Source organism: Streptopelia decaocto (genome assembly GCF_964273445.1).
Source record: "Streptopelia decaocto genome assembly, chromosome: 1".
NCBI classification, from domain to species: Eukaryota; Metazoa; Chordata; class Aves; order Columbiformes; family Columbidae; genus Streptopelia; species Streptopelia decaocto.
The window spans coordinates 20,286,987-20,310,239 of record NC_138663.1 but is presented as its reverse complement, the minus strand read 5'-3'; the positions used below and the strand labels follow the sequence as shown (position 1 = coordinate 20,310,239).

At 36.0% G+C, this 23,253-nt stretch overlaps 1 protein-coding gene across 5 annotated transcripts in view; it reads left to right on the top strand.

Moving 5' to 3' along the window:
• Window positions 1-22,042, top strand: part of BRD1 (bromodomain containing 1) — a 60,232-nt gene extending 38,190 nt beyond the window's left edge. For 4 of the 5 annotated variants that reach the window (XM_082076155.1, XM_082076154.1, XM_082076153.1 and 1 more), the window contains 5 exons: window positions 10,896-11,031; window positions 12,071-12,198; window positions 14,886-14,995; window positions 17,311-17,465; window positions 20,145-22,042. In XM_082076155.1, the coding sequence (XP_081932281.1) occupies window positions 10,896-11,031; window positions 12,071-12,198; window positions 14,886-14,995; window positions 17,311-17,465; window positions 20,145-20,328 (713 nt within the window). In that variant the 3' untranslated portion in view covers window positions 20,329-22,042. Of the gene's footprint in view, window positions 1-6,222; window positions 6,422-10,895; window positions 11,032-12,070; window positions 12,199-14,885; window positions 14,996-17,310; window positions 17,466-20,144 lie in introns of those variants that run through there. The other variant, XM_082076157.1, reaches the window with a different exon arrangement.
• The last annotated feature ends 1,211 nt before the right edge of the window (window positions 22,043-23,253 follow it).

Below are 23,253 nucleotides of genomic sequence, written 5' to 3'. Positions count from 1 at the left end.
ATATTCATGAGTAAAATGGAGTAGTTTGACTAGATGTACTGTCAGATCCAGATTCCTTATGCTTTGAATTAAAACGGTTTGTTTTCTTTTTTTCTTCAAATGCATAGGGATTGTTTCCTGTAAAATCTGATGAGAAATTCAGTTATTTAAGCACTTAATGATGTCCAAAAACTTCAGCTGCCTGCCTTTGGGAAGTTTCGAAACATAAAACATTTTAAGGTGTATGTGAAAACAAACAAAGCATTGGAGATTGTGAAGGCCTAAAAGGAATTATCCCTTGGCTTGTTAAATTTGTCAGTGTAGAGACACGGGGACTACAGGACCACTTGACTGCTGAGCTGTCAGGACAAAACCAGGCTGCACAGCAGCCCATGAGCACTGAAGAGCCTGAGAAAGTGAAGTTTGACTAGAATGCTTCCAAAATTAATGGGGGAGATCCTAGTGCATTTTTTTTTCCTTCTTTTTGACAAGTGTTTGGTTGTGGTTTTTTTTGGTTCACTTGGGGTTTTTTGGGTGGTTTTGGTGGGGTTTGTATTAGTGGGATGGTAGGCTGCTGAGAAACTTCGACCATTTGCGAAGAAAATCACGCAAATTCAGGAAAGAAATTTGAAAATAACAATGCTCCATTTCTTTATTTGTATTTTGCCCACTTGAGCTTTAGACAGAAATTCTGGCAACTCTACTGAAATTTTTGCCAATTTAATTTATGGTAAAATTTTGAGAAATAGGAGAGGATTTTTGTAATACATGTGGAATAAAATAAGTGCATAAGGCAGAAAGAGAGGGAAGGAAATTATTTTATACCAGTCAGAGGTTGCAGTCACATTTAAGATAACAAATGTTCCTCTTGGTTTTCTATCATCTAAAGAACCGTACTAGTAACTTCCTTGCTGTTAAAAATCTTTGGCTTATTTCTTGATTTTATATTATTAGAATAGAGAGAATTTTGAGCGACATGGTCAAGAACAGTGGGACTTGATGAACAACTAGATAAGTGGGGGTTTTGTCCTTTTCAAGGCTTGTGAAGTGTGTGCATGTGTAAGTTATAATATGCATTAATATTTTAGAAATTTTTCTTGGGTCTTAAACCTGTTAATTTCTTTGAAACTACTATCTTTTGGGTTATTTTAAAGATACTAATTATTAGCACCCAACTAAAAATAGCTGTGTTTTCTAAGATCAGCATAACTGAATTTTCTGTAATGATAAAAAGTATTTCTAGATGCCCTCCTGTTTTTCTTGATGCTGTAGAATTGTAAAGCCTTCTACTGTATCCTGGCATTTCATTTTTTTTTGAATGCTTAGTTCATTTCTTGGCCCAGGTTTGGCTTTCTGGAAAATAAAATGTCATAGTCCTCTACATGTTTCATCTGTGGCATTTAACACTAATTTTTCTGTGTGGTGCAGATGGTAAACAGAAAACTGTGGCATTTATTGAAGGTATTAAAAAAGAGACTGGATTTGGAGATCCACACTATGCTTATAAATTAAGAACACACTTGCCATGGTGTTGGGGCTGAGTATAGATGATCTGTGTTGAAATTCACAGGCTTGGTTATTGTGAAGTCCCTTGTATCAGGTACATAAGAGTTGACCAAATCACGTTATATTTGGCTTTTCTATAATATCGTAGGATCGTAGAATCATTTTGGTTAGAAAGGACCTTTAAAGGTCATCTGATCCAACCCTCACATACTCACCTATAGGTCTGATTTAAGAGATGGATGATGATAAAAATTAATCCAGTGACTCCAACACTTAACTTCAGGTACTGAACCTGGAAGTCAAAACTACAGGTGACTTGGAGCTCAATTCTGCTGTGACTGGAGAGAGAGGGAGACAGTTTCTGTGGTATGACTGACTGCAAGATGGATGTCTCTCAGAAAAGATGTGTCGGGTGATTTGTTGATGTTTCCTTTTTTATTTTTCTTTCCCCTTTTCCCCCTAGATGAGAATACGTTAGGTGGTTACATGTGTAGAGGAAGGTCCTCAATAAAGAGTAATGATGGTAGAATGTACTCTCTTGCTGTAGCATACAGGCTCTCTGAATCCTTCCATCCTGAGATGTAGCTCTGATTTCTGGATTACTTAAGTCAGCTGGATAAGCGTTACTTCTCATTATTTTCCTGTACAATGGCTTATATTCACCTAAAGTAGAAAAGAAAGCTTACTAAATCATAAACCAATAAATAAAATTGGTAATCCTTCATTTGTGATATATTTCTACCCTTTTCTGTTGCGACAGAACAAACTTTTCAGAATTCAAGAGCATCTAAGTGTTTCATCAGCCTTTGATCATTCACTTTTATGTCGCTGTTCTTTGTCTATATGTTGTTCTAAACCAAGGATCTTCCACAAGCATTTAGATGAGGCAGGACATCTTTCTGTCCTGGAGTGCTGGACATAAGTGCTCTATAAAAACGGAGTCTCAAAATGAGTTTTACAAAGTCAGAAGGAAAATGACCAGTTTGGTTTCTGCTGAGGCAGTACTGCAAGCAAAATTAAGAATTGGGAAGTAAAAGGAAAACTCTGTCCTTAAGGCTCCTTTCCATGAGGGAAAGTTTGCTTAAAAAAAAAATAATTTGTGGCAGTTACCCAATATACTGTCAAAGAAAAACCTGTTTACCCAGTTGTTAGGCTTCTTTATCAAAAGCTCCTGGGAAGAGATTAGCTTCACCCTTTCAAGCCGGGACACAGTCAAGGTTTCATTTTTGCCTGGAAATGCCAAATAGGAATAAGGGATCCTTGAGCCAAGTAGAATTGGAATAGTTGCTTCAAGAAGCAATACAGCAGACATGACATGTGAACTGTGGTATTGTGTATATCCTTGTGCATACTTCTCAAATGGAAAAGATTGCATAAGCATTTCTACGGATAGAGTAGCTGGGAAATGGCATTCTGCTCATGCTGTGGGAGGAAGTGTACACATAAGAAGGTATCCTGTAAAAAGAAACATACATTACACAAGAATAGGTTAAATACTTGATACAAAGTTGTGTTTATAGGTACCAAAACAGCATTCTTGGTTGTACTGTCAGTTGGACTTTGTCAGGCCATGCTATCCTAACGTGGTAACATTCCCCCTGCTTACATTTTTCTTTCTCTCCTCCTCCCTTCTTTCTCTTTTCCTCTTTTACTTTTCCCTTTTCCCCTTCCACCAAAGATGTAATGATATAGCTGTCCCTCAGAAATTTCTTTCTTACAACGTGTCATTGGAAAAAAATGGAGACGAAAGTAGATGTTGAAAACTAAACTTTGGCTGGTAAAAATGGCTAAGTACTCCTGAGTTCTAGTTTGTTGGGTTTTTTTAATAGAAGTATTTTAGGTCTGAGGTGAAAAAAAAAAAAACATACTATACATTAATCTGATTAGATACAAAGATGTGAATGTGCAGGTCAGCCTAAAAATAGCAAAGCCAGGTTAATGTTTAATAGCCCTGGATTGTCTTCACTTGATGATGCTTCAAGCACTGTCAGGTTGACTGCACAAGCAGTGAAACATCCTGTTTTGTCTTTGAAGCTCCTTCCGGTGAAGCCAGGAAGACAATTTTAGGATTGCAGTCACTGTTCATTTTTTGCTAGGCTGGAATAATTTTTTAGTGCGATGCTACAGTTTCTGAAAGGATTCAGATCGTCTGCTTGCCCAAGTACAGACCAAGCTGTCATAGAGGGAGACTGTTCAATGCCTGTAGTAAGCACTGGATCTTTCTATGCTGAATCACTTGAAGTTTTCCTCTCTCTGTGAAATACCTCTCAAGCTTCAAAAGGCCTGGAAAATGGGCTCAAAAATGCAACTCTGCAACTTAATGAGGTAACTGGTTAATGCAAGGACTTGCAGTTTAATGTGGTGTCCTCTGTGTCACCTCACATTTCTGCCTTCCTTTCTTTCAGTGGCAACTTTAGTTTCAATTTCTCTTCCCTGTTCTAGAATGAGGCACAAATTAAGAATCAATTTTCTAAATAGCTGTAAAAGGCAAATAAATGGTAGATTATTTGTTTCCTTTTTAATAGTGTAAAATTGCTGGATGCACTTACATAAGAGAGTTCTGAAGTTCACCTGTGTGTCTGGTTCCTTTTCTTTGGATACCATGCCCAGCAATTGTGTTCTCACAATTACAGGGAAACATTTACTTTCAAAGAAGAAAAAAACATCCTTTAGATTAAATTTTATATATATATATATAAAATATATATATACATGTATATATATGTATATATACATGTGTGTGTATATATATATATATATATAAAAATTACTTAGATATAAATTTTATAATGAAACCCTTTAGATAGTAATTATGAAAAATAAGTTCCGTTTAGGAAAAGGAATAGCCTGCCTTTGTAGGTCCTGCTGGGCTGCTCTGAAAGACTGCTAGGCACTAGATTTTTGTTTATGCAATATATAGCAATAGGTAATTATCATGCTTTGTCATTATACAAGTATGAAAATAGTCTTTATTGATGTAAGTTTTTAATCACTCTTTGAGATTTCTTTGTTTTAATTTATATCAGGATTTTGTAGGTGATTAAATAGAAATTTCAAGTGAAGAATGCATATGAAAGTATTTTTTCTAGAGGCTCCTTACTGTTCGCATTACTGTATAGTTCAGAAAAAATGTTTGGAAAAAAGATTCTGATCTTAAATCCTTCGTCTTGCCTAGAAAATTAGAGGTAGACGGTCCTAAATATTACTGACTTTCTAAAATTGTATTTCTTGGATGCTGAATGACAGACCCATTGATCTATGTGTGATTCAGGAACTTTAATCTTATATTTTACCGTCATCTCTGTGTGGTTCACATGTCATAAATCATATAAGCTAGAGCTGAATAAAGAATTCTATTTGTAAAGTTTTAAATTCTTCAAGTTTTGTGCTTGCACGTTTCAATGGCATTTTCTACTATACTACTACTGTCATCAGTCTTTTCTATACAACTAGAACAGCTGATACCCTCGAGAAGAAGATGTAGAACTTTTTTTTATAAATGTTTCTGCTTGTATGCTCTTATTTTCTTTTCATATTTTTTTGGAAAGTTGTCAAACTCCTCTACTAGTGTTGCCTCCCACTTGAATATTTTCAAATGTCTTGAACAATCGTCATACAATACAGTGATCCTATTGTTGTAGTGCACAGAGCAACAGGCAGTCCTTGTCTTGTATAAGGTGAAGTGATTAAACATTGATTCTTTTTCCTTTCTGTTGCACAATTTATATTCAGCTGTTTTAGCACATTTTCATCTGATTAGCCAGAGGCACCTCTTATTCCCAGATTTTGAAGCAAATTAGTAGTTACAGGATAAATTCTTAAATGTTCTTTTGCAACTTATTGAACTTTGACTATTTTTTGAGCCACCAAGCTGTACTCATCACATGCTACTTAAACAGAAAAAGATGAAATTTTTCTCTTTAGGGTTTGAAAGGTGCTCCTGTTTAGTGTGTAAGTGCCACGTCATGGGCTCACACAGAGCTTTCTTTGCTATCTTTGACCATGACCAAATTTTAATCAAGTTTTAAAAGCTTCATTTCCAAGGGTACTCTTCACAGCAAACGTTATCATCCTTGTGAGTAACTGGCTCCCATTGTTGGCACACTGGAGACTCTTTTAAGAACTGTAAACCTCTATGTACTGAGATATTCATCTCTGTATTCTGAAAAGAATGATTGTGTGTGATATTCTTACTGCACTCCAGAATTTACTGGTGGAAGTAGACATTTATAGGGTTACTTCAAGGTTGACTTCTAAAAAACTTTATGGATACCTTCCTATTGCTGCAAATACACCCGTTTTCAAGGTTTGCATATTTAAGAATACAATAACTTTGGGTTATTTATTACCTTAAAGTATTCCTTTATCCTGTCTGTGTGTACCTGTATATATAAATCCTCTTAAATTAGGGTCATCGCCCTTCTTACTCTAGCTGGAGGAATTTTTAAATACGTTTCAATACGATGTTCTTGATGCCTGTCTTGCACATGGAGGCTGTATTCTATGCTTTTAATGCCTTGAATATATTTTCTTATTCAAGAAGGATGTCTGAATCAAAGTGAAACTTTTAGTCTAGTTTTGCCTCTTTTGAAACTTCAGCTGAGTATTAGCGTTAAAATATGTGGAACACTTGTATCATTCTCACTGTCTCCGGACACTGCTGTAAGGATGGCTTATTTATTTGAAACCTCTGTTTTCCTTTCAGAGAGACTTAATGGCTTTTTCACTGTCTTCCAGGTTCTCATATTAACTAATATCATACTGGGTATTTATCTCTTTGGATCCTAATTATTTTATGTTATCCTCAACATGGAATGGAATTCAATTTAATGATCATTTTGGAACACAGAAAGACAATTACATTTGAAGTAATTATTTTGGATCATGTTGAAGACACCAGCCATCCTTAAAACAAAAAAAAATATGAACACTGTTGGAGGAAGTCTTTGACATATATGATACTATGCTCTTCATTCAATATATTGCCCCATTTCCGTAAGTTATAAAGTTGTACGTGTTGTAGTATATGTGACACAAGTTGGTCGCAGATTTTTACCAGTCCCAGCGTTCTTATTCCCAGAACATGCTCTGTGAGAGCAGATTAGTTAAGAATGTTTCATCTCGGTCCTCTTCCCTTCCACAAAAAACAGTCTAATCTTACTCGGAGAAATGTACAAAAATGTTTTACTTATATTTGTGCATTTATATAGTTTTAGTGAAATACCCATTTTTCTTTAATGAAGACTAACGTCACTGGTGCTGGGTAAGTGCACAAGTCAGGACTTGCTTAGTCCTTGCTTGGTAAAATGAATCTAAATAGTGTTACATAGTTGATGTTGTGCTGTGTACAGTTGTTTTTTTAGGGCTTGAAATTATTTAACAGTTCTCATCATTTCTCAGCTCTTCAGCTGTGGTTTTAATACAGCACTTCATCTTACATTTGAATGTGCTTAGTTTTGCATCAAGCAAATCCAAATTTTTAATTGCTGTAGAATCATTTTATACAAGTTTTGCTGCTTTATTTTTGTTTCAGCAGAACTGCAAGATGTGATTACATGCTGAAATGCATAATTCTGTGGCGGCATTTTGTACATTCATGGAGCATGATGCTCCTTGGACTACACTGAGTTTTGTTTCTCTGTCATTTTTTCCAAACCTTGCTGTTTTTCTTCAGTTATCTTTTCGTACTTCCATTAATTTGTTATGGGCAACAAGATTCTAACTTGCTTGATGTAGGTAGTCAATGAATGTTTTAATTGCAGTTTAAGAGCAAACTGCTACTGTTGAGAAAAACTTGAAACTTTCCCTGATAAATACAATTTTCAGGGCAGTGAGAAACCTGTGAAAAAGTATCAAGCTGATCATCTTTGTCTTTTTTTTTTTTTTCTCCATCTTACTTCACAGTTGTTGCTCTTTTGAAGAAACTTAAAGAGTGAAAGATAAAATCATCCACTAATAAAAGCTTTTAGTTTGATGTTTGGTATTTTTTTTTGAGCGGTGGTGTTCTAAATCAAGGGTGCTGGTGACAAAGCAGTTCGTGTATGTTCAGTACCTGACCCAATAAAGTTTCACTCTATGACTGCAGAGAAAGCTCATTTGATCTAACAAAAGCAGGATCTTTTGGCATATATAAGTGGCCCATAGAGGTTTGTTGCAAGCTTACTCAGGCTACTAATCTGTAAAAGCAGGATTAGTTACTTCTCCTATGGATTTTCTTTATTTGACCTTCTTAGTAATCTCTTTTCAACCAATAAAATGCACATTCCTTAAAGCAAATGGGGTTCTTCTTTAATCTCAGTTACTCTAGTAGCTACAGGAGATTCGCTGTTTATTGATTCATGGGGAAAAAGAGCTTTGTAATGATATAAAAAGACTCAAATTTCCAGTTATAGCATATAAATGTAGTATATCTGTTTATTCTTTGCACATCAGTGATTCCATAAAGTACTTATATTTTATTGCCTGGATTTTTCTGGCAAGTTACAAGATCACTTGGGAACTGCTGCGTCGATGACTAGATATGAGCATGTTTTGTTTAAAATAAGCATTGAGGTCCTCCTTTCTTAAAATAGTGCCTATTCCTTATAATTTCTGAAAAGTGGTCTGTATAACCTTGAATCTCATGGATTGTGTAAGCTCATGTCAATCAGAGCTTGATATTCAGGAAAATTACTCCTGCTGAATAGCCTGCGTGTTCTTTGTTTTTTGTACTTCCACAAGCAAGAGAGAAATATGTTTGAGAAGCTCTAAATTCTTTAGCACTTTAGTATTCCTGATTTGTCAGGTTTCTTTTCCCCTGCTAGTAAACATTCTATGGATGATTGAAAAAACTCTGCTTACTGTAATCTTAAAAACGTATGTTATTGAATTAAATGAATCATAAACTCGTAGGTTATGTTTAAACTGGCATAAAACTGGACTACCACTGCAGAGATCTGTCTCCATCGCTATAGTTGCATGTTTCTGTTGCATCCCTTGTTTCTCAGCATCAGCAATCAAGGAATCACATGGTTACTGTGTCCATTGTGTTACACCTTGACCATATATTTCTTGGTACTGATACGATGACAATGAGAATAAACCATTGCAAGGGACTGAGAGCACCAAAATGTCCATTTCAGTGGCAGCACAGTCAAACTCATGGAAGCATTAAAATGTGAAGCTACTCCATAACTTTTTGGGTGTTTTTGTCCTGGATATACATATGCTTACAGAACCAGTATACATAGAGATATGTAGCCAAGTCATATTTGGCATACATATGGTTAAACATTTTATACGTACTCTTACAAGAAAAAACAGGCATTTACTTCCACTTTCTCAGTCCACTGGGAACCTGAACTGGGCTCTGGTTCTGGTAGCAATAATTACTTGATGTGTCTTCAAATTTAAATTTTTATCTGTGATCTAACTTGTTTCTGCTGATAGCTGGTTTATATTCGCTAGATGCCTGAATGATAACTTGAGTAATGTGTCTCTGGCTTGTGGCAGAATGAAAACAAAAACGGTTCTTACACCTCACTTGAAAAATAGGTCTGACAGGATATCTAAGAATAAAAAATACATTATTTACAGAGACCTAAGAGATCTTTTTATCTTTGCACAATGCTTTTTCATCTTTTCATTTCAGATGCTATGTGAAGTGTGCTGTGATAGTTTATAGGGGATTTTAAGCTTTCTCATCAAGAATACTTTGCTTTGACAGGTCTTCCAGCATAGTCTAGGACTGAAGTAGTTCTTAATCTCCTGCTGTTTGTACTGACTTGCTGAGAATGAGAACAAGATTAATCAATAGCATGTAGCCTGGTGCTTGAACACGCAAACAATGCTTCCTTTATCATTTTCTTCTTGTCTATGAAATCAAAGGCAAATATAGGAGTTACATAACAGCCATTCTTAAATAAATGTTCTCCACTGCCAACTAAATAAAAGAGAATACTTATCTGTAAATCTTTCAAACCATTGAATAAATCCTCCTTTTTCTCCTAAAAATCTAAAATTGTGTTAATAGCCTAAATGGAAGGTCTCCTGGGCATGGAGCGGGAAATCCCTTAAATCACTGTGTGGAAATGCCTTGAGGTACAACTGGGTCATACAAAGTCACTTGCAGAGCTCAAGTTCCTTAGTTGTCAGCCTTCTTTGCGGAGGTTTTGTAGCAAACAGACTGGAAAAATTAGAGTTTAGAAAAGGGAGTTCTGCTGTAATTGTCTCCTCGTCTAAATGCTCTATGGAGAGGCAGGTGAAGTTGCATAAGCTTATTTGACTATGTCTGAGTGAACAAACTCATGACTTCTAAGACTCTTGATAATAGGATGGCTGGGATGGGTAGCTCTTTTTTGCATTATGAGAAACATGCTAGTCATATGCCATAAGTAAAAACTTTTACTTTCTTGTAAGGAAGTAAGTGCTCAGAGTTGAATTCATGTTAAACTTCTGTTCTCTTTGCAGTCTACAGCTCGCAGTAGTTGGTTGCAGACTAGTACCATTGTCTTTAGCCAGTTCATTTCTGTTGATAGTCTTGAGACTCTGTTGGAGTCTTTCTTTTTTAGTTCTGATTTCCCCCATTCTCTTGGGAACGTCTTTAGAATGCTATCTTAAACCTCTTAATTTGTCTCTTTAGCCAATTATAGAAATGGCTTAATAGTAACTGTGCTGTTTGTGAATTAGCAAACCCAGAGCAGGATTGGTAGCAGCCCATCCAATCAGTAGCTTGTATATAAAAGCCTTTTAAGTATTCATTACACTTATGAAATAAAAATGCAATATTATTGGATGTATATAAACTTGTGCGAGGGAAACACAGTCAAAACAGTAACACACATGTTATGATTGTTGTTCACCAAAACCAGGCATGATACTGTCAGTCTGAATTTACCAAAATGGAAAGACTTTCAGGAAGAATGAGAGAGCATCAGAAGGGAATCCCTACCCCTCTTTACTTCCAGTGTTGGAAAGGGATTTTCAGTATGTATTGGCTTAGAGTTGTAACACTGTATTTGAATGGGTCTCTTGTTGAGTTGGTAAATCTGCCTGGTTTGTAACCTTTTTTTTTTTTTTTCCCCTTATTTTTTTTCTACTCAACTTCTGCAGCCTGTCTTAATAGCTGGAAACATTACATACAAAGACTGATTTGATATTCCATTTGGTATTTCCCATGTTATAATCTTCACGGTTTTTTATGTTACCTAAATTTCCATGCTGTCTTTAAATTATGGACTACAGGAACCTCCTATTTATAATACTGTGTTTGGAAATGGTATATTTTCTTAATGTTCATGTTTTTCTTTTTTGGTCACATCAAAATACTGAAGTACAGAACAATCATGATACAATGTGCAAATACAAAAAGGTGTTAATGAAAATGGTGTAGTTTCCAGTTTGATGCAGTTTATTTTTGTGTTATGCTGTAGGTCTGTCAAATGGTTTTGGAGATGAAAGTAAAGATAGAGCATTAGATGATACGCCAGGAAGAAAAGTTGAACCACGTCGCCGCTGTGCATCAGAATCTAGCATTTCATCTAGTAACAGTCTTTTGTGTAACTCAAGGTAAAACTGTAAATCTGAAATGTAAATTTGAGACTGAATATATCAGTTTTCTATACTGCCTGTGACCCATATTGGAGGATTGCATAAATTTTAGAAAAAAGAATACTTGACTATGTTTCTCTTTTCTGTATAGATACATATACGTTATTATGCATATAATATGTTAAGTACCTTCCTAATCCTGAACACTAAAAATGGGTGTGTTTATTTTGGTGAGGGGAGGAGAAAAGCCATTTTCAAAGCAGTATCTTGCATACAGGGAAAGTAAATTCAGTAGCTGTGGAACTGTAGATTAGCAGTCTGTGATTTGGACTGCTGGCTGGTTACTGCAGTGATGGTCGTACAGTGGTGTACAACACCAACTATTCGCCTTCCCTTTCTGAAGTCTGTTGTTAACCACAGGACTGTCAGAATGGTCACCTCTGCCACCATTGATAAATAACTCTCCATCACCAATGGTGCACATCTTCCAAAAGCACACTGATCTCTGGGTACGAGGTGGCTGTCTTCAGTCCTGGGCTATGAGGATGGGGCATATAGAGGTATAGGGTAAATCTGTTGGAGGAAAAAAAGTCAGCTTTATACATGTGTTCAAGATTGGTATTAAACTGTTTAAGGGAAGGATGTTAATAGACTCCAGTCAAACAGGCTTTCAGAAGCAGAGAGACTTTAATATTGCATTTCCTGTAATTGTGAAATATGGATGATTTGATCTAGAATAATTGCTCTTCCGGTTCTGTGTTCTCTTAAAGAAAATTCCAGTGCGCAGAGAACAAATTTCTCATTTTGTGTATAGATATGACCTGTACAGCAGTTGCATACTGTCTTTTGCTGATAACCAGGCATGTCTGCATATGTGAAAAGAATCTGGATTTTTGGCTTTTATCTTGTTGTTTGTGTTTGTTACATATACTCTGTTAAAGCTTGCTGCTCTGATTTTACTGTGTAATGATGAATTTTAAATTATTTTTCAAAGTCTTGATTGATAGTCAAGAATGGTAATTATTAAGTCATGGTTTTAATATTAATACTTTCATAGTTTCAGCCTACCAAAATGTGGTAAAGGTAAGCCTGCACTGATACGAAGACACACACTGGAAGACCGAAGTGAATTGATATCATGCATTGAAAATGGAAACTATGCCAAAGCAGCAAGAATTGCAGCTGGTAACTATGAATAATTGTATTCTTAATTATATTGTGTAACTGTAATTTTGTCCTTTTATTTGACACATTCTAGCATTCTTATTTTTACCGCTGAAATACATTAAGCATTTTGAAAGCAGTGTTGATAGCATTGCAGAAACTACTGGTTTCTGCTTTTGACTCTTTAAAGACTTTGAAGATAAGGGAATAGGATCTGATTTTGGTTTTTTTTATTGATAAGCAGTATTTAAAATGATCAATCAACTCTAGTAATACAAGCAAAACTTGGTCTGAAGCACTGTTTGTGGTTCTGTCAATATTTTTCTTCGTTGGGCTTTTTGGTTTAGGGTTTACTCCTCATATACTGTTCTGCATAAACATGGTGACAGATGGGTGCGACATGAGTCTTCTTTGATTCAGGAGAAAAATGAAATTGGAAAGAAGTGGAAATTTCTAGGAATGTGGAGGGTAGTAGTAAGTTACCAGATTTTTAGGGAAATAACTATGTTCTGTTGATAAGTTTTCCACCTGTTTCCATATTTTAATTGCATTACAATATCTAGGTAAGTTGTCTCTTCCATAAGTAGAACTAGGTTTGTGTGGTGCAGTGCTCCCGCATCCCACGCTGAAGCTGGACATTGACTTTGCATTGTCTTGCAGGCCTGTCTTGAGTTTCTGATCTTACAACTCTTCTTCCCTTCATGCTGGCTGTTCCTTGTCCAGTACTCTTTCATGTCTTTCTAGTGCTTTTATCTGACTCTTTGTTTGCCCTGGTCTGTTCTTTCCTTCCCATATGATAAATTTTTGTCTTTCTTGCAACTAATCTGTTTTCAGCTACTGCTTCATCACTCTCAGGTTTACTGTATTATCTGTATGGTGGCCTCCTATACAGGAATTAACCTTTTCTGTTGGCTTTTCTTACTTGGTCCTGGGTAGTCTTATATTTAACACTTTCAACTTGAAGAATTCCTGTTTTTTCAGAACTCTCCTTGATCTCTTCTTAATTCTGTCTCTGTTCTCAGATATATTCTACAGAAGCCTAAAAGCATATGACATTCTGTGCATAACTGGACTTTTACCGTGATTTACTTTGATTGGTAAAGTCCCAGATTTTGCAAAGAAACTTAAATAAAGGGTTGTTCATTCTTGGCAAAATGTCTCAAACAGTTCCATTTGACAGAGCAGATATGCTTTGGAAACACAGTGCTTACAGTTATGCTTTCTTTAGGTCCAAGGAATACCTTGTTTCTATTTACAAGATGCTGTGTCAGAACCTATGACATGATACGTTGTAATACTGCAATTAATGTCGGGGTGCAGTTTTGCTTTGGTTAACGGCTGTAGTCATTGTGATGCACGCACACTGAAATCTGGTAGTTCAAATGCAGACAGTGTTACAGGACTGCAGCTGCAATCACAAAGCCAAGTGTGCTGTTTTCTGTAATACTGAGACTTGTGAGACTGAGGTATGCTTCAGAGCCAGGTCCACTCAGTGTACTGGACAAGTCAGGACTACTATGGAAAAATATGTTCTGTATTGAAATATAAAGGTTATGTTGAGATACAAATACAGAGGATGAAATAAAATTTCAAAAGTGACTCAGAATTCTGTCTGACTTTTGGGACTTGGACTTTTAGGCTTAACTGGGTTTTCTTGGTTTTCAAAGAGAGTTATATGTATGTAAGAGCTTGTCCTTGGTGTGCAAGAGCACTGGATGATCCGTACACGCATGCTGTTTAGTGGTTTTCATTAACAGCTGCTGTGTAAAGAGATGTGCTGAGATTTGTAGGACTGGGTTCCTTTATAGGGTCAGGAAGTTGTTGTGCCGAAGTAGCAATGTGTTCTTCTGGCTGTCCCTCCTGAACCTTGCCTGATCCTTTTGCTTGGCTATTTCTTGTTCCCTGATCCAAGATTCTTATCTAGCTCTCCTGTTCCTGGGATCTCTCATGCTTTTTGTCCCCATCTTTGTCTAGTCAGTTCATCCACCTTCTTGTCAGATTTATTTTTTTTTTTTCCCTCTCAGTAAATCTTAGTGATGGTGTTTTTTCCAGCAGTGGCTAGGTGGTGCCTTTCCCTTCATTCACATCAGACTGATGAAGCAAGAGTGACCAGGGGGCAAGTCGCAGGGGAACGTTTTGCTGCTTTTGACTCAAAATAGCTTTACCCTCTGCGTGTTCTTAATTTGAACAGGTTAACATTGACAGAAGAGAGAACACTTTGTCCAGTCAAGAGTTACATAGTAAAAGGAAAGTCTCCATTTATCATTTGTGCTAAAGAATGACCCATCAACGCTATGTGAAGTTGCATGTTCAGTTCCATCACTTCTTTGACAGGATTGTTGATGTAGTTTCAAAATAAACTGTTTTTTTGTAGAACCATGTTTTTATGTTGCGTTCTGAGCTTTTTCAGAGGGAAAGGATTATTGGAATTTTGCAAATGCTTGCATTCTGAGAATTAAGGTGTTTTAAGAGATGCTGTTTCTAGAAATGTCTAAAAACTTGTTGTTTATCTGTAGGCTTGGATTATATAAGTACTAGTTAGAGCTGTTACGAACCTTACATGCTTTTTATCAATATGTGCATGAAAAGTTGGTTTGATACATGGATTCTAATGATCATGAGGTATTGATGAGGAAACAAAGAACTGTGGAAGATTTGTCTGAGATTTCATGCTCTAACATTTTAATTTTATATTATTATTTTTTTAGAAGTTGGGCACAGCAGCATGTGGATTTCAACTGATGCTGCAACATCTGTTCTTGAGCCTCTAAAAGTGGTATGGGCCAAATGCAGTGGATATCCTTCTTATCCAGCTCTGGTAAGTACACAGCTCCCCATCAGTATGGTAGTGACACTGTTTCTGGTCTGAAAATACCAGCGTGTGAACTTGAAGTAATGAATAAATTCCCATTCAGGTTGAATAAAGGTGGCTTATTCTGTCCTCTTCACCCCATGCATCCAGTTTTTAAAATTATTGCAGTGTCAGTTGTTGAGTCAATAATCTCTGCTGCCCTGCCTATCTTTTGAGATGTGTAATACCGTTTGTGGTGGCTTAACGCCAGCTGTCAACGGAGCACCACCCAGCTGCTCACTCACTCAGCCCAGTGGGGTGGGGAAGAAAATCAAAAGAGTAAAAGTGAGAAAACTCATGTGTTGAGATAAAGACAGTTTAATAGGTAAAGCAAAAGCTGCACACGCAAGTGAAGCAGAAGAAGGAATTCATTCACAACTCCCCATGGTCAGGCAGGTGTTCAGCCATCTCCAGGATAGCAGGGCTCCATCACATGTAATGGAAACTTGGTAAGACAAACACCATCACTCCAAACATCTCCCTCTTCCTTCATCCTCAGCTGTATATGCTGAACGTGACATCAGATGGTATGGAATATCCCTTTGGTCAGTTGGGGTCAGCGGTCCTGCCTGTGTCTCCTCCCAGCCTACTCACAGGTGGTGTCAGAAGAAGAAAAGGCCGTGACTGTGTGTGAGCACTGCTCAGCAGTAACTGAAACATCCCCGTGTTATCAACAGAGTTTTCAGCACAAATCCAAAACACAGCCCCATACTAGCTACTGTGAAGAAAATTACCTATCCAAACCAAAACCAGCACACTTGTCTCAGTAGTCCTTGTTTTCCCAGTACGTATTTTTGTTTAAAGAATCAACTAATTAAGCATTGGTTAGACAGCATCTTAGTGTTAGAACTGTAAGATGTCTTCTGCTGCAAAATGAGTGTGAAAATACTCTGATTCTGCAGTTGATTGAAGAAACAAAAATCTTGGTAGGGTCGAAATAAATCGAATTAATGTATGCATTTGTGAAGAATGTACTGGAAACTTAAAGCTGTTGTGCCCATGTTATTTTAGGAGACATACAGTTCTACTTAAAGCTTGCAGAGAAAATGTTGATGAAGTGTTTGGCTTCAGGCATTTGGGCTTATAGAAGCATTGGCTTCTGGACTATGGCTTGTTTTAGATGGCAGACTGGACAATCATGACTTTTAAGATATGTGAGCTGGGGACATCAGCAAATGTGATCATACAGAGTCAGATTAAAACCTGTGGAGGTGAGATTCAGAACACTTGAGTTTAAGTATGTTCAGTGGGTGACTTGAACTCTTTGGATCAGATCCTGAAAATGTGATTGATTGTCTCTTGAATGGTGTTATAATTTTAGTGTTAGATGTAAGGTGATTGTGACCAAAAGGCTCATTTTCTGCCTGGTGTTTCTCTGGGTGTGTGAGGAGTTGATTGAGGACTTAAACCTCAGTTAAGAGAAGTTCTTCTCCTGATTTCTACAAACTCCCCACAGTGTTAATTTTCTGTTCATTTAGTTCCCATAATCAGTTTACTGTGGGTTAAGATTGGTGCCAGTATGGCTGCTAGAAAAGCACTAAGAATTTGTGGGGTAGGAGGTGGGTGAAAGAGACAGGGAGTAACATAACTCCTCTTTGGTGGAAGCTGAGCACTTGATAATGATCCTATAAAGGAGTTTTACATCAGCCTGATTAGTTTAATGTTAGCATTAAACGAAACTTCGCCCTTCTGCAAACCTTATTTTAGAAAGAATTTGTGACTGTAACTGCATATTTAGCTGAAAACTGAGTCTTTAAATTGGATATGCAAGATATTTGAAAGTGGCTTCTGATTTCTTTTTTCTGTTATGTTTTTTGCTTATTTAGAGGGTGTTTTCCTACAAATTCTGTGTGTGAGGCTCGTATTTTGCAGAAACAAACATTTTTACCTTAACCTAGGTTGTTTCTTTAAGGTATCTGAAAATCAGACCCAAAATTTGAGGCCAGTTATAGCTTTTAGAAATACTAGTTGAACTTTCTCATTCTGAAACCTGCTTGTCAGTCTGCAAAATTGCACTAAGTAAAATTCCGATGTGACTTTAAGAAGAACTGATATGGGTAAAAAATGCTCTAGAGAGATCTTTTTCAGTTGAATCTACTGCTGTGCCTCCATTGTGCCTATTCAGCTTACGTCAAGAAGTTACGTGTGTGACACAAAACCACTTTATATGCAGTGGCTGTTTAGTGTGTGATTCTTTTCCAATTAAATTCATTTGTAATGCCTCCTTAAAATAAATTATGTCATTTTAAAAATTACAAACTGTCCTTTCTTTTCTTGTACAGATTATTGACCCTAAGATGCCTCGTGTTGCTGGCCATCACAATGGTGTTACTATACCAGTGCCACCTCTGGATGTACTGAAAATTGGAGAACAAATGCAGACCAAATCAGATGAGAAACTATTCTTAGTACTATTTTTTGACAATAAAAGAAGTTGGTATGTTATTGAAATGTATTGTTTTATGCAGTGACTTAAAATTTTGAAAATCTGTACCTTTAGTCTAAGAGAAAATGGAAACATTTTTTTTTTGTATATATTTCATATGGAAGTATCAACTGTAACGTTTAATATTTGAATCTATTCTTGGACCAAGGTGTATCATCACCAAAATATACCTTTCTTTGGTTTGTTTGGAAGAAAATAATATGTCATTAAGTAGTCTTTTGGTTTGATTTACAAGCTGGTTTCATTTATTGCTCTAGTAAATTGCCTCTTTGGCTAAACAGATTTTTTTTTTTTAGATAATAATCTGTATAATTTATCTGTATCAGCCTTGCCTTATAAATGACAACACCCAACACCTTTTTTCCCCCCAGTCTCCTCAAGTGCATTTTCTTTCAATTTTTAACCTCTCTAGTTAAATACTTCATTAACACCCTCATTTGAAGTTCTTAGCCCTTTCTAGACTTTTTTTTTGTGAAACCTGCCTTTTTCCCATTTCTTTCAGTATTGGCAATATGCTGTGTGGAGCCTGAAGGGATAATCACATACTAAAACAGTATTTTCTCCTTTCACTATCACTTTGTGCGTGTGTGTATTACTGTTTTGTTGGGGTATTTTTTTGCCACATACAGAAGTTCTTCATCTACTTCTTTTTCTTCCCATCATCAAATTCTGTATTTTCCTGTGTTCTTCTCGGTCCCTCTCCAGGTTTCCACACAGGTCAAGCTAGCTTTAAATCTTTTTATATTTTGTTTTTATTCCTGAATTTTCTTCACTTTCAGATATCATTTTCCTCTTTAGCTTATGATATGTGGTGTCCAGAAATGCTGCCATTCCGGACTCTCTCTGTCCCAGTACACTATCACCTAAATAACTTCTTGCCTGAGACTGAGAACTGGTGTCTGCTTTTCTGTCACCATAGATCTTTTGGCATGATCACGATTCTTTGGCTTGCTCTCTCTGCTCTTCAGGTCTTTTCTTAATTAATTGGTACTTCTTCATTATCATCTTTGTTCAGTTGCACAGGATTCCATGATATTCTATGTTCTTCTGCCTTTGTTCATGGAGAACATGCAAATGTAAACATATTTAGTATTCTTTTTTCCTTTTCTCTCCTATTGGTGTCATGAGTATAATGCATGCTCTCCCTAGCCACTTTCTTAATAATTACCGTGATTGCTGCTTGATCTTTCTTGGGAGTCTTCTGTATTTGTAATCATATGCAGGTGGCCCTAACTCTTGCAAATATTATGCAAAGCTGTCTGTAACAGATACTCTGCATAGATGGACAGGAAAAACTAAATACTTTTCCATCCCTTTCCCCTTCTAGCCTCCGCCCCCACCCCCCAGCTTGTTTCGGTGATGGCTCTTTTGTCCTGATTATTTTGGCACCCACCATTCTAACTGACTTTTGCCTCTTTTACTCCTGAATCCATGTGTATGATTTTCGTTCACTTGCAGGGTGTATTTCATCCTCAGTCTGTGATACCAGCAACTACCTTTTCAAATAGCCGTATTTGTTTCCTTCGCCACTTGCATCTTGGCAAACTTTCTGTTAAAAATATCTTCTTAAAACTTCCCTCTGATTTGTATTAAAACTGATAATGCTTAGACTGCTGCTTCTCGTGGTGATGTTGCTGTTCTTTACTGTTCTGTCTATATCCTTGTACTGACTCTTTAATTTTTTTTGGTTTCTATGTATGTGCTTAGTACAACAGGGTTGTAGTTTAGAGTGCTTTAATTAAAAAACACTATTTCAAGAGGCAGTTTTATTCAGTTGAAAAAAATCAGTTGAAATCAGACTTTTCTGTCTGATTTGCAGTTGGTTTGGTTCCAAATGGTGTTCCAAACTGAAGCATGGCTTCTGCTGTTCTGTACGGTTCCGACTACAGTAACGTACTTCAGTAGATATTCATTAGTTTACCTAATTTTTGTTCTCCTTAACATTTGTAACTTGAGCAAACAGAATTAAGATAAGCATTTGTGGAAATGAAGTAAATGTAGTTTACACTCTTAATTAATACTTAGAATTCTTTCCCTTTAACTAGAAGAATGGAGTATAGAGTTTTAGTTATCACTCGTCTATGCCCAGGTTTTAATGAGATTCATGGGGCTTAAAATGGAAAAGTACTCTGAATATTGGGTTAGAGGGATTTCATACTGCAGGGTAAAAGGGTAAAAGTGTACTAAGCAGAACTTCCTTGACAGTTCAGGTTTCTCCATAAGGACAAAACTGAGATGCCTTAAATGTAAGGCAAAAATTAATCATCTACAAAATCATTGAAATAATGGAAATAAAAGACTGAAGAGAAACAATACTGTGTCAGGTGAATCTTGAGCCACATTCATTGTTAGTTGCTGCTGCCTATTCTTAAACTAAACTGCATCAATATTTCATGCTCTTTTTTTGAGTTGATGCTTAATATCAGTCATTAAATAAGTATAATAGAATTGGAATGTATTCTTAGTTTTGTGGAAGAGACTTTCTTAATTTTTGTGGGTTTAAAATATTTAAGGCAAGTAAGTATTATCTTAAAAGGAATTTATCACTTATTTAAGATAGTAAAGCTGATCTACTATATGAGAAACACAATATAGCAGCCCTGACATTTCTGAACAAACTTTTGAATTTTATTCTATATTTAACATACTTTTTTTTCCCATTTCATACAGGCAGTGGCTTCCCAAATCCAAAATGGTTCCCCTTGGGATAGATGAGACCATAGACAAGTTAAAGATGATGGAAGGACGTAACTCGAGCATACGAAAAGCAGTAAGAATTGCTTTTGATCGTGCTATGAATCACCTGAGTCGAGTCCATGGAGAACCAGTCAGTGACTTCAGTGACATTGACTAACAGATTCTACCAAGGCATGAAAAACACCACACAGACTTGAACTCTACTAATATGAACCTCTTTGTCTAAAAGAATGTATTGAAGATATAACCCCTTAATTGTTGATTCAGTGGCTGAGTTCTGCAAACTTGAAATATTGAGCAATTCTTCTAAATCACCATTGCCATATTGATTAATGATTTTATCGTGTTGTAGTTTGGAGGATTTTCCACTAAACCTGTTAAAATGTCTTGTTCATAGTGTTCATAATTGTACATAAATGTATATTCAACACTTAACTTATTCTGATTTTAGAAGTAGCTCTTTAATTCCTTTTATAATTTTGCTGGGGAGGGAATTGGGTTTTGTTTCCATGCCTTTTATTTTTTTTTCTTTCTTTCTTTCTAAGGTTAAGTTACCTAAGCACCATCTTCCAGCTTAAGGTGTTTAGTGGATCTTAAAGCGTAATATCAAAATGGCATCAAATATATGTTTGCCTGAATCATATACGTTATGGTGCTGCTTATATCATTTCTTCCTTGGTCTGTAGCTTCTGAAAAAGACTTCTGAATGTTTGTGTAAATTGTTGCTCTTTGCACAAAGTACCACATATTTAAGATTGATGTAAATTTACAATTACAAATATGTATTTTAAGAAAGGCAGTTGCATTATTTTGGAGGGTACTTTGTGAGAAAGACATCAAGAAAAAATTATACTATGTACATCACTTGCAAATCACCAAAAACACTCCATTTGTTGCTCAAAATAACAAGATTGTTTTTGTTTTGAACAAACCTGGCTTAAAGCCTGCAAGCACATTATTTCTTTCAAAACCATATCCCATTTATCTCCCATTGATTTGATTTTGTTATGTGTGCCTCCCTGTGTTTTATTTATTGTAGAAAATGTATTAATTTGCTTTATAATGAAAAATAAAATTGACAAATATATTGATATGCATTTTTATACAGGCACATGAGAAGACAACTTGCTTTGGGAGAAAAATGTATTGGAAATTGTATAAAATAACTTGATGGTTTGTGTGTAATTTGATTTTTTTTGTAACTTGTAATCTTTTGTTTCCAATGAGATTTATGTAACTTTTAATTTAGAACACTTTGGTAGCAATAGAAACTTTGGATACATTTTTGTATGGTACATGTGATGTATATAGAATTAGTACTTTATTTTTATTTTTAAGAAGTAAAGCATTATGTCTGGGCAGGGGGAAGAAGGAGGGTGGGTTTCCAGAACTGCATTTTTATATTAAAAAGAAAAAAAATAAAGTCAAGATATTGATTGTTGTAGCTACTTTATTCCTACCTTCACTGAGATACTGAATTTGTAACAACGAAAATGGCAAGGTATGTTTGCAATGTGATTTATAATGACTCCATTATTTATAAATGCACTGTGTTTGAACTCTTTTGCAGTGATATCTTAAATACTGTACCAAGTTATATAATATGAAACACCAAATAATGCATATGAATGCACGAAGTATTTATGCCCAGCTTTTTTATAAAGGATTAGCAAATACAGCAAAACCAATACTTTTAAAATCTTTTTTTTTTAAAAAAAACTTCATTGAATAGCATACTTCATTGTTAAACTTGCTTGAATCTTTATTTTAAAGGGACAATTACTTTTTAAATAGTTTTTAATGTTTTTATTCTCTATTGTTTGTAATACCCCCTTAGAAGCTTGAAATAAAATTTCTTTCTCAACTGTTAATTTTGTCCTGAATTTAGCCCCTGAGATTTTACTGTAGAGCCCATTTTCTTACCCCATGACTGAGCTGTTACAGAGGTGCTAGTTCAAGAACCTGATTGTTTTCTTGCAGGATGCAGTGTCATCCTTACTGAGCCCTCCACCTGGTAGGTATCCTAGCAAGCTGCAATAGCTGTGTCCAGTTGCCTATGATGGACTGTAATATTTAACTACAGATGAGTTGGATAAATTTCACAAATGATCAAGCAAATAGGTTTCTCAGTCTTGACAGTAAACTCAGCTTTAGGGGGAGCAGCGATGGCAGGTACCCAGTAGAGATGGTCATGGAGGTGTGCGGCTGTAATCAAAGCAACACGCAAATCAGGTAGAAAAATAAAATGTAAATTCGATTGTTTGCATTAAATAGAACTGTAGTGACTTCAAGCATGTGCCATATAGCTGTGCTCATCTTTGAAGAGAATGGAGCCTAATTTGTGCAGTATTAAGACAGTAGAACTGCTGGTCATCTGTTAGCACTACCTAGTAGGAATCTTCAAAAAAATAATCCAGATCAGATTTTATTTCAGACTTGTGCCACCAAATTTACTCAGATTTAGTGTGTGTAACACTGATAATGATTCACAGCTTCATTGGGAAAAGAAAATAAGATGTTTTGCTTTGTTTTTTTTTGTTGGTTTTGTTGGTGTGTTGTTTGGTTTGGGGTTTTTTTGGTTATGTTTTTTGGGGTCTTTTTATCTGTCAAGCCTTGAGAGCTGAAATTGCAGTTACAATAGGGGTTGGAATATGGTAATTTGGTACTTGTATTTTAAGAATTTTGATATCTGTAAAGTATGACGTCCCAGTTCAAAAAAAAAAAGTATATGCGCCATTGCAAAATGATTCACTAGAAGACTTCACCAAGTTCTTAACTACTTTGGATAGGAAGGAGGATAAGGAGCTCCTTTTTTGAAAAGAAAAGCAGAGCTTTAATTATTCTGCAACAAATTGTTTAATCACGTCTTCAGTGAAGGCTTTAGTTTGGATTTTGCTGAGACTTCCAAGTTTCGTTTTCTGCCTTTTGTCTTCAGAAACAGCTCCATCAGTTCTCCAAGAATGTAAATTTGCTGCCTTGATCTTGAGGTGTCTGTGTGCACTTCAGAGAATTCTGAGCTGGAAAACTTCACTGATTAAAACAATCCTGTTAAGCATCCTAACAAACAACACTGCATATTATT